The 14056-nt window shown below is 41.9% G+C and overlaps 3 protein-coding genes across 3 annotated transcripts; all 3 read left to right on the top strand.

The window, feature by feature from the left end:
• Positions 1 to 775: 775 nt before the first annotated feature.
• On the top strand, positions 776 to 2025 carry SERLADRAFT_404754 (uncharacterized protein; the record flags this gene model as incomplete). Its single annotated transcript, XM_007312517.1, has 4 exons — positions 776 to 800; positions 1100 to 1362; positions 1525 to 1561; positions 1904 to 2025. 4 exons carry the CDS (start codon positions 776 to 778, stop codon positions 2023 to 2025), a joined length of 447 nt encoding a protein of 148 aa, XP_007312579.1.
• Positions 2026 to 3928: 1903 nt separating this feature from the next.
• On the top strand, positions 3929 to 7713 carry SERLADRAFT_454975 (uncharacterized protein; the record flags this gene model as incomplete). The annotated part of the gene is made up of 14 exons (XM_007312516.1): positions 3929 to 4128; positions 4184 to 4262; positions 4319 to 4962; positions 5016 to 5210; positions 5265 to 5330; positions 5386 to 5489; positions 5546 to 5684; positions 5732 to 5848; positions 5903 to 6071; positions 6124 to 6197; positions 6251 to 6393; positions 6447 to 6635; positions 6694 to 6896; positions 6950 to 7713. 14 exons carry the CDS (start codon positions 4072 to 4074, stop codon positions 7540 to 7542), a joined length of 2772 nt encoding a protein of 923 aa, XP_007312578.1.
• Positions 7714 to 9871: 2158 nt separating this feature from the next.
• Positions 9872 to 10378, top strand: SERLADRAFT_432300 (uncharacterized protein; the record flags this gene model as incomplete). The annotated part of the gene is made up of 1 exon (XM_007312515.1): positions 9872 to 10378. One exon carries the CDS (start codon positions 9872 to 9874, stop codon positions 10376 to 10378), a length of 507 nt encoding a protein of 168 aa, XP_007312577.1.
• Between the last annotated feature and the right edge of the window lie 3678 nt (positions 10379 to 14056).

Raw genomic sequence — 14056 nt, 5'->3', positions numbered from 1 at the left:
CTCTCTCACTCACTCCTCTCTGCTTGTTTTTTCTGTGCACCAGAGTATAAAAACTTTGGTTGTAACACGCTTCTGAGATGAAGAAGTTAGCTGCACAGGATTTTGAGGATATATTACAGGTTAAGTCTTTCCTACCTGGATTTTTTTGAATATTAATAAAACTTCCTATCAATAGTGCACTATCCTCATTTTTGAAGAAATATTACCTCAGCGACATGATAACTTAGTTATGTCTTTACTTTCCAGATTTGCCAAATGGCATGCTCTCACAAAACTGCATGCACACAGATCAGGAAAACATGGTTTTACTATAAGTGCTAATAAGTACACACTAGTTCATAATTTTTGCTATTATAGCAAATATATTAGCTATATCAGTTCATATCAATTTATTACAACTAGTAGACAGTTGTTTTAGCTGTTCTAATAAGCTTTATTTTACTCTGAAACAGATATAGAGTATATTATAATCATTATACTATGGATTTAATATACAAAGTAACAAGTATAGTATACTATTGAAATGTACGACTACTCAAATGTAAAGCCTGAATACGCTACTAAAAAATCAGAAATAAATAAATTGTGTATAAAAAAACATAACTTACCAGATAAAAAATTCCACACTAGCACCAACCTTTGAGACATTGTAGACAGCATTGAAGGCTTTCAAAATTCAAAGCTATCACAATTTATTGGTTTAGAAAAATTGTATAGGTACTTAAAACTTATCTGAATTTTGAAGTCATCATCCAGCCAATAAGCTTTATTTTTCATGCACTTGGAGGTCATGCAAGACAGTGAGTGGGGCAAGCAGGGGGAGGGATTGTGCTGACTTTGAGGACACTACATTAAATGGGACCCAAGAGACCCATCAGGTTAGGGGTATATTCCAGGTGCAGGCCCACTACATCATATTTTATGGCAAGTTTGTTGGCTAATTACAGTAATATATTCCAAAGATCACACCAGCTAAAACATAAAATGGGAGCCAATTCCATCTACAGTAACAATTTTGTTGTCCAACTCAGAACCTATGCCAAGCTAATCTCCACATGACGCCCGGCAATTGAGTAATGGCATGGAGTAACGCCAATAGAATGCAGAGGAAAAGCAGCACCAATAGTATACTCCTCTCAGGCTCCCGGGCCTGGGGTGGCTGTTGGCCGCACATTGCGTCAGTACAATGCCGCATATGAAGGAGAACAGATGTACCGCTGGCTCTTGATCCTCAATCCTCTGCCACCCAATGTCTCAACGCTGGCGACTACGACTGCAATCCTAGCCCCTCCCCCTCTCAAAAACCATCCCCATTGCACGCACCAGGACGACAACAAAGATTGTGGGAGCCGTATTGTCATGGTGAGCGGACTGAAGTAGCATGAGCAAATGCAAAAATGATTGAAGGTAGTTACTTACTTCAAGGTCGTTGTCAGCCCCACCATTGTACTCTACGTCTATACAAATATTGATGTTGATATTATTGTTAATATTATTATTGACTTTAGAATTTGATATTGTCAGATAAGAGTACCAAATTGGGTAATCTGTCCCACTCATGGTTAGTTGGGGTACCTGAATTTGATGTCATTTCAAACAGAATCAGGTTACTCAATCGGATTGAGACAAATTTGCAACCTTCAAGGGATAAGCGAGCAATCCGCCACGTGTGGCAAGCACAGCCTTGACAAAAAGCCAAAACCGGCACCTATCAACAGCCACCACACTGTCACGGTCCGAGTTGAGCTCTTTCTCATCCGAGTCATTGTCATAATTGATGATGTCACGGTGTGTTTTTAGGGGGGTGTACATATAGTGAGGTAGCTGCTCTATGATGGGTTGGAATTGAGGTAAATCAAACTTATCTTCTTATGAACGTAGCATAGTGACATCTTTTTTGCAGGCCAAAAGTTCATACAGCTGCAGCAACAGATCAATGCTCAGCTAGAGTACTGCAAATTAGCGGTGGCAATGACCTTAGCATACAACTTCTGGCTGTATGAGTTGTATAGTATCTATATCTAGGTCTTTTTGACATATAACAGGAAGGAGTGAAGCCTATGACGGATGAGCCTGCACAACAAACTTTTTATACTTGCCTAGACTATAGTCTTCACCTTTTACATCTGTTCATGCCCTTTATAACTGAAGAGTTATGGTGATGTGTACCTCACTACCCTCATGATTTGACACCATCAATCATAATCTACCAGAGTGAAACAAAACATGCAAACTACTACTGACAAATTGCTTCAATGCCAATAAACAGACCGTAATTATATTATTAAGGGATCCTCAGGTTCAATCAAATCCTATACATGTAACAATCTGGTGTAGGCATATTTCTATATATTCAATATATCATTTTCATGATTCAACAGTTTATTTGAGCCTACGCTAATATTTCAAGTACTAAATAATTCATTTACAGTCCGACTTTTCACCCTATAGTTATGGGAAAATGTTTCCCCATTGGGATCCAAAAACTCGGACTTTTCCTTCTCATTTTTATGCTCGTTTCTAGAATAGTTACACCTCAGTTTGTATTGCACAAAACTGAGGTTAGTAGATACAGTCTTTTTTTTTCACATCTTCATTTACTTATTATGCTTCAGTATTGATTTCTTAGGTACAGCATAATAAATCAGAGTTTGTATTGCACAAAACTGAGTATTGATTCTTAGACCTAGAGTTTGTATACTCTGGCACACAACTCAGACAAGCAATAGTGAATTGAATGGGAGTGGTTACCCCTTAAGATAGGACCGAGTTAGTTGTGGGTAAACAACAGGAGAACTCACCAAGGAGTCTCCTTGATCTATTGGGGTTTATATACATCTACAGACTGTTTGTACATGTGTACTATACAGTTGATGAAGGCAGTGGCTGATGATGTCATAGGGCACAGCCCATGTGACCAGCCCCACTGTGTGAGAGACTTGTATCTAAAAATAGAAAAGGCAGCGCAGTGTGAGAAGTGGAGTTTGAACAATAATGGAAAGTGCTGCATGGCACGGGGAGTGAAAACTACAAAAGAAAGTTAAAGTGGAGAATGAAATTTAAAGGTCTGAAAATTGTGTATTGTAACAATACATCCATGTAAATGAAACTGATAATCTAAGCCTATTAACACACTCACATGCCCTGTGTATGCATGGTGCATTCATATAATTCTGCCTGCACGCCTGTGAAACTACTAATGATGGCCAGGGCGGCACAGTAATTTCTTGCCAGAACTTCATAGTTAGAGTTTGCGTGCAATATAGACATTGCCTGAATAACCCTCGAGCCTCCATTGAATCTGTTGGTAATAGGATGATATAGTCAGCACTAGTGTCGTCACAAATAGCCAACTTGAAGACTCACCACTGCGATCAAGAAAGCGATAGTCTCATCAGGAATTCAGTCAGGCAAACCGCCATGCTTGAGATGGTGGTCGAGACGCCACAAGTGGGTTAGGTCCTGTAAGACATGAAAGAGAAAATAGTCAACAATTGAGGCACATTTCTTCCAAACAAATCTAACGACAACAGGGGTACTCTCTGGGTGCTACATAGAGAGGGGTTGTAATTGTTCATTCTCACTCAGTAGAGGAGGGATAAAATATGTTAGCTAGCTCACACCAGAGTCAACAGGAAACAGCATAGTAACATTGCCGAAAGAGAATTCTGGCGTTCTCAATTGTACCTAATAATGCATAGGACTCAAGCCGGTCAGGAGTGCTAATGATACTAGCGCGTTGATCATCTGAATCATCAGAGGGCCATGTTATAATACATTGCCTCTACCATCACATACGATTTTGTTCGTCATGCCCAGAAAATAGTGCGACATTTTTCTATAACTTTGTAGGTAAATAAAGAGCTTACTAATTTTTCGACCCAAATGGAACAAGCATAAGAGCATCTCACGGTAACTTTATTTCGCTGATGCAGACCTGACAGTACCAGGAATACAAGTTGTAGATCTTTCTTGTATCTATCATCGTCGTCCATCCAAAGTCTTGACCGATTGCAAAGAGGATTATATCCTGTGTCACTCCTTGAAACAAAGAAGATATCAGTGGGAATCATGTCACTAGCTGACTTGACTCGAAGCTGTTTTCAAAATGGGATTTCTCCTGAGCAAGTTAGCCATTCTTGATCTTGACTCCTTCATCTCTCTGACCTAGACTTTGATTAAGTGGACTAGTCACTGCCAAATGTTTATTGGAAGAAACGATCCATACTACGGTTCTTCTAACTCGGGGACAGCTTTGAGTAGTATGTTCATTGTGTTGGCATGTCGCGGGACTTATCCGCTGAGATAAATCATGTAGACTCAGTGATCTCCTTGTACCACAGGCATCCTGGGGATACTCGACTTCATGATTATTTAAGAAACGGGTTGGACGAAGGGATGATATCGGTGGTTGATTTTGTGGCCACGCTGCTTCAAGCAGTAAGATCACCGGAACTACGTGACGACACGCTTGATATCCTTTGTAAAATTGCTTTGGATACTCATCGCTGGGTGGCCAAGCTCCCAATGGTGTCTTACGTGGCTATAGCAAACTCTCACACTGCTGTGATCATGATGGATGTAGTACAAGACGCATTCACGCTGTTACGCACTGTGAACTCTTCGTCCTCATCCAGGTTTCATACGCTCCTGTTCTCCACCTCTAAGCTCATCGTTGTCATACTGTCGTGGGTGCCGGATATATCTCGGGTCTCTGCTTCACGGGCTGCACTCCTACTCGCAGATGCAAACGACATCTTGCATACTTCACAACTACTACCTGATGTTAGACAAGCTTTGCAATCTTTTGCACTGTCGCTGAGCTTTCTTATCGGGAATGACGCCAAAGTAGCAAGAGAAGCGCAGATGATGCAAACTCTTCATCTTGCTTTGGGGAAGAAAGAAACGTTGGGACCTGATCGTTCAGATGTAATCACCTGTACCATGTTACTCCAGGCTCTGGTAAGTCTCAGAGGCCGCGCAGCACAACATAATGCTTACCTTGCTCATTTTAGGTTACTTGCCGTGGTGGTGATTTTGGCCCCGGTTGTGTAGCAAATACGGTAGCCATGTTTTTCGGAATGCAACGATGGAATGCGTGGTCGACGAGTGCATTGTATACTCATCTGCTCATAGCTGCTTTTACCTGCACGCAAGCGCAAAATACCCACCGCGGTTCCCTTATCTGGAAGTCTTTCATGATCGGCCGTGTATGTTTTCGATTCCGATTACTGCAGTTATCTTTTCTAATTCACTTGTCAAAGCTTCCTTTCCTTCTCCTGGCACTCGAGAAGGTTTTCGAAATACACGGCATTGCCAAAATAGACTGCGTTAGACTTTATTCTGGTTTAGTTATTTTGATCGTCTGACGGGTTCAAAGATTAGCAGTCTGCTATGCAAGCTTCCCTCTCATCAGTCTTCGAACATTTTGGTTGGGTAAATTTCTTGCACCGTGATGTTACCGACCACAGCGACGAAAGCCATACATCGTGAGTTACTCCGAGGCGAAGTAATAGTCTCTTTGACCTGAACCCCATTCACACAGTACTTCCCGTTTTATTCGAAGATTTCTCCATTCACTCGTTGACGTCAATGCAATAAATTCAGCTTTTATAAGGACATCGACTAACAGCACTACTCATACGTTGCAAGCAGAGGCATATATACACGGGCAAGACATGGAGGTTAAGCACTTTATTCTGATGTTTACCAGATGCTAAGGAACATATAGACATATTTAAATCTCAAGCTGATCCAGGAACAAAATCAGAATGAGACTGATTCCACTGTGAAACGCATCTGCCAAGATCCTGGTAGTCATGTTATTTTCGCGAAGATGATTCAAAAAGTAGGTTCATATAAACTTGCAGTCTTTTGATGTCGGCTATTGACAAGTGGCTAGCATTTTTTGTCTTTTTCTAAAGCTTTTGACGTCGAGTTATTAGGTCGCTTATCCAGATTATTGTTCTCACACAACCCTGTACTGGATATCTTATCTGTCTATATTACGATATCACTATTAATCAGTGAAGCCATGGCGTTTCTTTCAGGTTATGATTGTGAAACTGTCGGTTGGTATTTATTCTGATCTACATTGTGTACTCTTCACTCAGTCTGCTCAAGGTGACCCACAAACTGCTCTTAGTCATTTGGGAAACGTCGTATTGTTCGTGCAGGTGGCATCGGCACGATTTCAGGTGGGTAATCTGCGCAGTCGGAATGCTGAAGCACACTGAAATGCTCATATAAGCTAATGCGCGAGCTCCCGAGCTCGGACTTCGCGCATTTTGAGCTGATTCCCTCGATCGAAGGCTTTGGGGGCCCGTGTACTACCTTATGGTTCAAGGCGTTATTTGATACAAACAGTGAGGGTATAGAAGATACAATATTACGGTATGTCGATCGCTAAATCAATCCCTGATTTATCGATTTAGTTTTTGGCTCAGGTCTACCAATCCGACAAACTTGTTGATTATTTCCTCGACGGTTTTTTCACATGCAATTCGGGCTCGATACGAAGGGAAAATGGACCAAGATGTTTTCAGTAACGGTATCTCATATTTTATGAGTCCGCTCCTGAAATGGACGCTCGTTAGTATAGTGAAAGTTATGCTGAGTGAAATACAGCGGGAATGGTACGTTTGTTTGCCATGTAGGGCCTTTAAAATTACTCAGATGGCCTTCGGTTGGCAGCCTGGCGGCATCTGTACACATAGAAGTTCTCCGGACTCTACTCCTTTCGCCTTCTTGCCCCCCGTCAGTCTTAAATCTGTGCGGTGCAGATATTTTGAAAATGTTGTCCATTGGCCTGCCCTTGCCACCGAGTTCGTCTCGCCAAGTTTATGATTTGGACATCATTCGCAATACTGCTTTACAGTCTTTGGCAGTTGTTGAGAGTAGGTCATTGCCACTTTCATTGCATTTCGGCTGAATGGATCACGATATGCAGAGGCCGGCGATGCATCAAAGAACCACCATTCTCGTGCTACATGGATGGATCAACCTCGAAAAATCATTCATGGTTCACTTGCCCTTACGAGAGAGGGAAAGGCCCCATATATCAATCTCGCGCGCTGCCTAACGCTGTCTTCTCCTATGCAGTTTGTGCGCCTCCTTTGGTACGAACTGAACACTCCCGCGAACGTGAGGGAAATGGAAGCATGTCGGAATCTAGTAACGTCCATCCTCGTCATGCCACAACCTACAACCCCTCTACTGCCCTTGTTTCTGCATATTGCATTACCGGTGCTAATCAGTGCCGTTGATCAGCAACAGCCGCCTGAGAAGTTGATGAGTATTGAGCTACTCGCCGCGATCGTATCGTCGTCTCTCACTGCTGCTATGCACATCGAGTGTGCTTCGCAGTCTGTTCTTAGCCCGCAGAGCAATGGCACAGGGCAATCGACCACCCTGATAGCCATGAAATTGGGTGGATATTTGCGGTCGCGTAGTAGCTGTAATGCTGGCGCCGCCATTTTGCAGCGGTTGTCATGCAACCCATCCTTTATGACAAACTTCCCAGCATTTATGATGGAGCTTTGACCCTGGATCTTAGGGACCAGGCGTTAGGGACCAGGCGTCATCCCCAGTGAGAACTGGCCATGCTCGGAGATGCCCGCAAGCGCCAGGTTGTGTTTTTTTTAGACGTAGAAAGCAAACTCATGTATTTACATAATGCAAACCAGTGTTGGATAACTGAAGCAGATTCTGGTGTTCCAGCTGTGTGAGAACATCGGGAAAAACCCTTTTGCTATATAGCACTATATAGCCACCACATATGTATATAAATGCATTCATAGAAACTATAGTACTATCAGTGCAATCATAGCTCTTATAGCTCTTATAGCATAGTAGTAAGCAAAATTTAACCAAGGGGAGAAGTATCTATATTTCCCTCAAACTCTGGATGAATCTAATAAACTTGTTCAACAATAGAAAGAGGCCAAAAGTGTTTGGGGTCAAGTATATTAATATAGGCAAGGTACTATAAGTGCCCTTATAGCCTATGGCAGCCTACATAGCTCCTATAGCTGTGAAGGTCACAGTTATAATATAGTTCAAGCTGCTTGAAAGGGCTAATAAATCATACAGCATTAATCAATTATGTAGTCTGTATTAGTGAAATAGTAGTTTGTATCTTTGATATTTATAAAAATAAGAATAATGATTTATCCAAATATAAGTGGTGACAGTGAGTAAAAAAATAATCTAAGTCCATAAAAGGTCAATATATAACACCCGTATAATATATTTTATAAGCACTCATGGTATAGTGGATAAATGTGTAATGCGTGGCTATAAATTTCTTAGTCAACCAAAAGCTGACTAGCAGGTTGAGAGTTTAAATCCTGTCTGTGTTAATTTTTTTCGTCAGCCACACAACAATTTCTTACAACTATAAGGGCATTAATAGAACTATATGAGGCTCTATAGATGGAAGAGGTTTTATAGCAGGTTTGACCACTATACCAGCTTTATGAGCACTTATAGTGCTATAGAGCTCTATATAGCTACCTCCATTTTTCCTGATGCAACTTGGGGCTTGCAAGTATTTAGCGCAACACAGACTACAAGATTTTCAGCTGAACAAGTCACGTTGAGAACCTCACAAAGAAGATGTTACAATTTTTATTCCTTTTATGGACTACTCATTTTTCTTTACTTGTCGGTTATACCATCGGACCAATGACTCATTTCCTTCACGTATATTTCCGTTTTCTTTGCAGACTGCATTTCCTAGTATAGTGTAATGACCAAGATATACTCTGGCGCACACAGGAACACACTATAGAGAAAGATGATGAGGGAGTGGTTACCCCTTAATATGCAGTGAGTTAGTTGGTATACAACAGGAGGACTCGCTAAGGAGTCTCCTGGATCTATTGGGGTTTATATACTACTACAGGGTTGTTTGTACATGTGTACTATACAGTTGATAAATATAGTGGCTGATGATATCATGGGGCCTAGCCCGTGTGGCCAGCTCCACTGTGTGAGAGAGTTATGTCCAAAATAAGAATAAAGGCAACACGGCGCGGGAAGGGGAAGTGCCACGCGGCACCCTGTGTGAAAGCTATAGTATAAGGTTAAAGCGGAGAATAAAAGTAAAGGGAAAGTCCAAAAATTGTGTTATCGTAACAGTATAGTAGTTAGCCCTCAACAGGCAAGCCTCCCCTAGATAGGACCTAACTCCTATCACCGATCATATTTCCTATAAATACCCTTGTAACAGTAGTAGTATTTCTTCAATACAATTCTACGCAGTTTACACTTACAAAGCTAGACTCCTAAGATCAGACTTCTACCCAGAAGAAGACCAACTCTCGTTGAAAGAACTCTACTCAGAACTACGTCCTCGAATTTGTCTTCAGATAAGTCTCTTTGAACACTCGACGAATCCTCAGACTTTGTTAAGCACTTTGTGCGTAACAAAAGAATCATATTCCTACCAGAAATCCCACCTATTTAGGTTTGGGAAGAAAAAGTTGACAAGACGTTGCAACGACCAACAAGCAGATCTCAGAGAGCAGGAAAGCTCGGACAATCCACGGACAGCAACACCACCAACATCGTCCAGACAAGGAAGGACAGCAGCACCACCTCCCTTTCCCCAACCTGACGTCACTCGACTCCACACCCGAGAACAGGCGGACACATTCTACAAAACCAGAACACTTTGGCTACAGCTTTACACAGAAAGCCACCCACAACTAATACCCAAAACACAACACAATCCCCCAGTAACTACAGCAGACATCTACGACGAAAACAACTTTGAGGAATATGTGGCAGAAGGCAAACCAATACCACCTCCCACACCACGGATACTTCCCCAGCACCCAATCCATCTCCAGTCCCACCAACACACACCATGTCTAATACTGCAGCCTCTAAACCCATGATGATTGGAAAGATTGATGACTTTGATGGGACCCCAGATAAGGCCCAAATATCGATATCATCCACAGATTTACACTTTGATATCAATGACACCATTTACACCTCCAACAAGAAAAAGGTGTATGTAGCACTCAGCTACATGAAGGATGGGACTGCCGCCTCGTGGAGCGAAGCCAAAATGACCGAGTACAAAGAAAAGAACACCTACCCCTTATGGGCAGACTTCATGAAAACCTTCACAGCCAGCTTCAGAACGGCAAACATCAAAGGAACGGCCTCAGCCGCCTTGATGAAAATGAAGATGGAACCAGGAGAAAATGCAGTGGCATTTAACTCGAGATTCATGCTAGATGCCGGGAAGAGCGGCATCAACAACGGAGCCATGATCATGATTTATCAGAAAGCAATCCGACCTCCCCTCCTCCGCGGAGCACTCACCAGAAAGGAACTGGTCACCATAGAAGAAAAGATTGGATGAACACGGTGGCAAACCTTGATGCCAACTGGATCAGTGCCAACACCATCTCCGAAGGGATGTGGGGTACCAGAAACAAGGAAAAACAGAACGACAAAAATTGGAAAGGTGGACCACTCACTAGCGCAAAAAGACTGACCAAAGACGAAGAAGAAACCAGAAGGAAATAAGGGAGATGCTTCATATGCAACAAAAAAGGGCACATAGGAAGGAATTGTCAGAATAAGGGAAAAACTCCCGAAAGAAAGGTACGTCAAGCCAAAACAGAAGATGACACCAAAACAGTGGTAGAAGAAGACAGGGCCCAAAACATCATGAGGATGTGGAGGGAATTAGGAGAAGATCAACGAGCAGAAGCAATGAAGGAATTGGAAGGCGAGGGTTTTTGAAACAACGGACTACCCCGATGTTAGTACCGTTAAAAGTGGCAACTGTAATAATAGCAATGATCAATGCCAACTCTTTACAAATTGATTGCTCATTAAAATAGAAAACCATCAGAACCAAAGCCCTGATAGATTCAGGAGCTACAGATGACTTCATGGACACAAAATTCGCCATCAAACACCGACTCCCCCTCCAAAAACTCCCAACTCCTATAACGTGTAAAAACGTTGACGAAACTATGAGCAAAAATGGAAAAATTATGCATTATACCTATCAGAGGATAAATGCAGGAGGACAAAACAGTTTACAAAGTTTCTATTGACCGGACTAGACGGAGAAGACATATTACTGGTTACAAAAAGTCAATCCAGTCATTAACTGGAAAGACAAAAAATTACCAAACCCAGACGAACACTCCATCAGGACAAACCAGACAACCACGGAAATAAAAAACAGGACAACCGCGATAAACAAAGACATATACAAAACCATTCATAGATTTGTATCCGACCAAACACCCTATCCTCGAACCACAATTAGATTAAAGGTCAACTCGGCAATGGAACACGCACAGATACACAGAGAAAAGAAGGAGCATATCCTCCCGGATGAATATAAAGAGTATTCAAACGTCTTTGATAAAAAAAAGTTGGAAAAACTCCCCAAGCGACGGGAATATAATCACGTAATCAACATGAAACCGGAATTTATACCAACAGATTGCAAATTATACCCATTGGCACCAAAGGAAGACAAAGTGTTAACGGAATTCTTAACAGAAACCTACAGAAAGGGATACATCAGATCAAGCAAGTCGCCACAAGTGTCCCCCTTCTTTTTCATCGGCAAAAAGGACGGATCACTCCGACCATGCCAAGATTACAGAAAACTGAATGCATATACCGTGAAAGACCCATATCCACTACCCCTGATACCTGACCTCATCAAAAAACTGAAAGGGGCCACCATTTTTACAAAACTAGATCTACGTTGGGGATACAACAATGTAAGGATAAAAGAAGGAGACAAATGGAAAGCTGCATTTAAAACCAGCAAAGGAGTGTTCGAACCAACAGTCATGTTTTTTGGCATGTGCAATTCACCGGCGACATTCCAAAGGCTGATGAATGACAAATTCAAAGACTACATTGATGAAGGATGGATGATCATATACATGGACGATATCCTCATCTTCAACGCCAACATTGAAAGACTCCAAATCCGAACAAAACAGGTTCTACAAAGGTTGCGCGATAACAACCTATTCCTCAAAATAGAAAAGTGCACCTTTGAGGCAGAAACTATTGAATACTTAGGAATGATTGTTTCCCACAACCAGGTATCTATGGACCCAGCTAAACTCGCAGGAATACATGATTGGCCAACCCTAACAAACACCAAGGGTGTACAAAAGTTTCTAGGTTACGGAAACTTCTACAGGAAGTTCATTGGTCATTACTCTGATCTAGCTATCTAGCTAGACCCCTAAACGCCTTACTAGAAAAAGACAAAAAGTGGAACTGGACGCAAATCGAAGATAATGCCTTCAGCTTAATGAAACAAAAATTCCTCGAATCCCCGGTAACACAAATGCCTGACTCTTTGAAACCATCAAAAATAGCAGCAGACACTAGCAAAAATGCCACTAGGGCTGTATTAATGCAACCAGATGACCAAGGACAATGGCACCTGTGCACATTTTTTTCGAAAACCCTGTCCCCCGCGGAAAAGAACTACCAGATCTACGACAAAGAACTACTGGCAGTAATAAGAGCTCTGAAGGAGTGGAAACACCTGCTTCTAGGAAGCTCCCACACAATCCAAATCTTAACGGATCACAAAAATCTGACGTACTGGTAAGAAGCCAGAAAACTCACTCCACAACAGAGACGATGGCAGCTATAACTGTCACAATACATTTACACCCTAGAACACGTACCAGAAACCCACATGGTGGTACCAGACGCACTCTTGAGGAGACCCGACTTGTACATTGACAACAAAGAAGACGACAAGGACACACCAATGATACCAGCATCAGCATTCTTATATCACACACGAACAATAAAAGACGCTATTAAGCAAGCAATGCTCACAAACAACAACTATCCAGGACAAACAAAGAAGGAAGATTGGAGCAAAGAAGAAGGACAGTTCTTCCATCAGAATAAACTACTAATTGACAAAGCAGAGGAACAAAGAAAAATCATTAAAGATCACCATGACTCCCTAACGGCGGGACACCCAGGAAGGCTAAAAACCTACCAATTAATTAAAAAGGCCTACTGGTGGCCAGGAATGATGAAACAAGTAGAAGAATGCGTGAAAGGATGCTAAACATGCATCCAACTACAGTACCGTTAATACCAAATCAAACCCCAAAAACCACAGAACCAATGAACTATCTCTCTGTGGATGTCATAACAGACTTACCAGAGTCATCAGGATATGACAGTATAATGGTCGTGGTAGACCAAGGACTTAGTAAGGGGGTAATCCTCTCACCCTATCATAAAACCATTGATGCACTCAAAACTGCACAAATCTTCCATGATTCCGTCTTCAAACGATTTGGATTACATGATAAACTCATATGGACCACAGTTCACCTCTGAAGTATTCAGAGAACTCCACAAACTCCTGAACGTTGAAACTGCACTCTCCACGGTGTATCATCCACGAACAGAAGGACAGACGGAATGATCAAACCAAGAACTGAAGATCTACCTCCGATACCGGCCGTCTCTTCAGAAAAAACAGCTGATGCATTGAGTTCTTTATTGTGCACAACTTGATCTTCAAGGCCAGGCAAAGCATCATCTTCGGGATACAGATCAAGTATGCTGAAGTCATAGGACAGATTAGTGTACAAATGGTTATGATACCTCAGCCACAATAAAAAAACGAGAATATTACGTCTACAAGCCCAAAACATTGGGCCCATCTGGCTAGCAAAAACATTTCCAGGACCCACAAAGACAACACTAAGGATGCCATTGATGCCTGTAGGAGTGTGAGGCAACACAGTGGCTGTAGACACAATATTAGTATCATGCGCACAAATATTTCTGTGAAAAATCTTTGGTTGAGTGGGGTCCAACAACTGATACAATTGCGTGACATGAGCAGTAGCACAATAAATTACACAAATTTTTTCCTCAACCCAGGTCAAGTCTTGAAAGGAAGCGGGCAGTGTACCCCGGTAGAGTTTGTTTGCTAGTGAAAACCAACAAACTACATCTCTGACAATATAAGGGTGACAATCAGTATATACATGGAAAGTGGCAGAAAAAG

This window comes from Serpula lacrymans (assembly GCF_000218685.1).
Source record: "Serpula lacrymans var. lacrymans S7.9 unplaced genomic scaffold SERLAscaffold_1, whole genome shotgun sequence".
NCBI classification, from domain to species: Eukaryota; Fungi; Basidiomycota; class Agaricomycetes; order Boletales; family Serpulaceae; genus Serpula; species Serpula lacrymans.
Note: the sequence above shows the minus strand (reverse complement) of the source record. Positions and strands in the feature narration are given on the sequence as shown.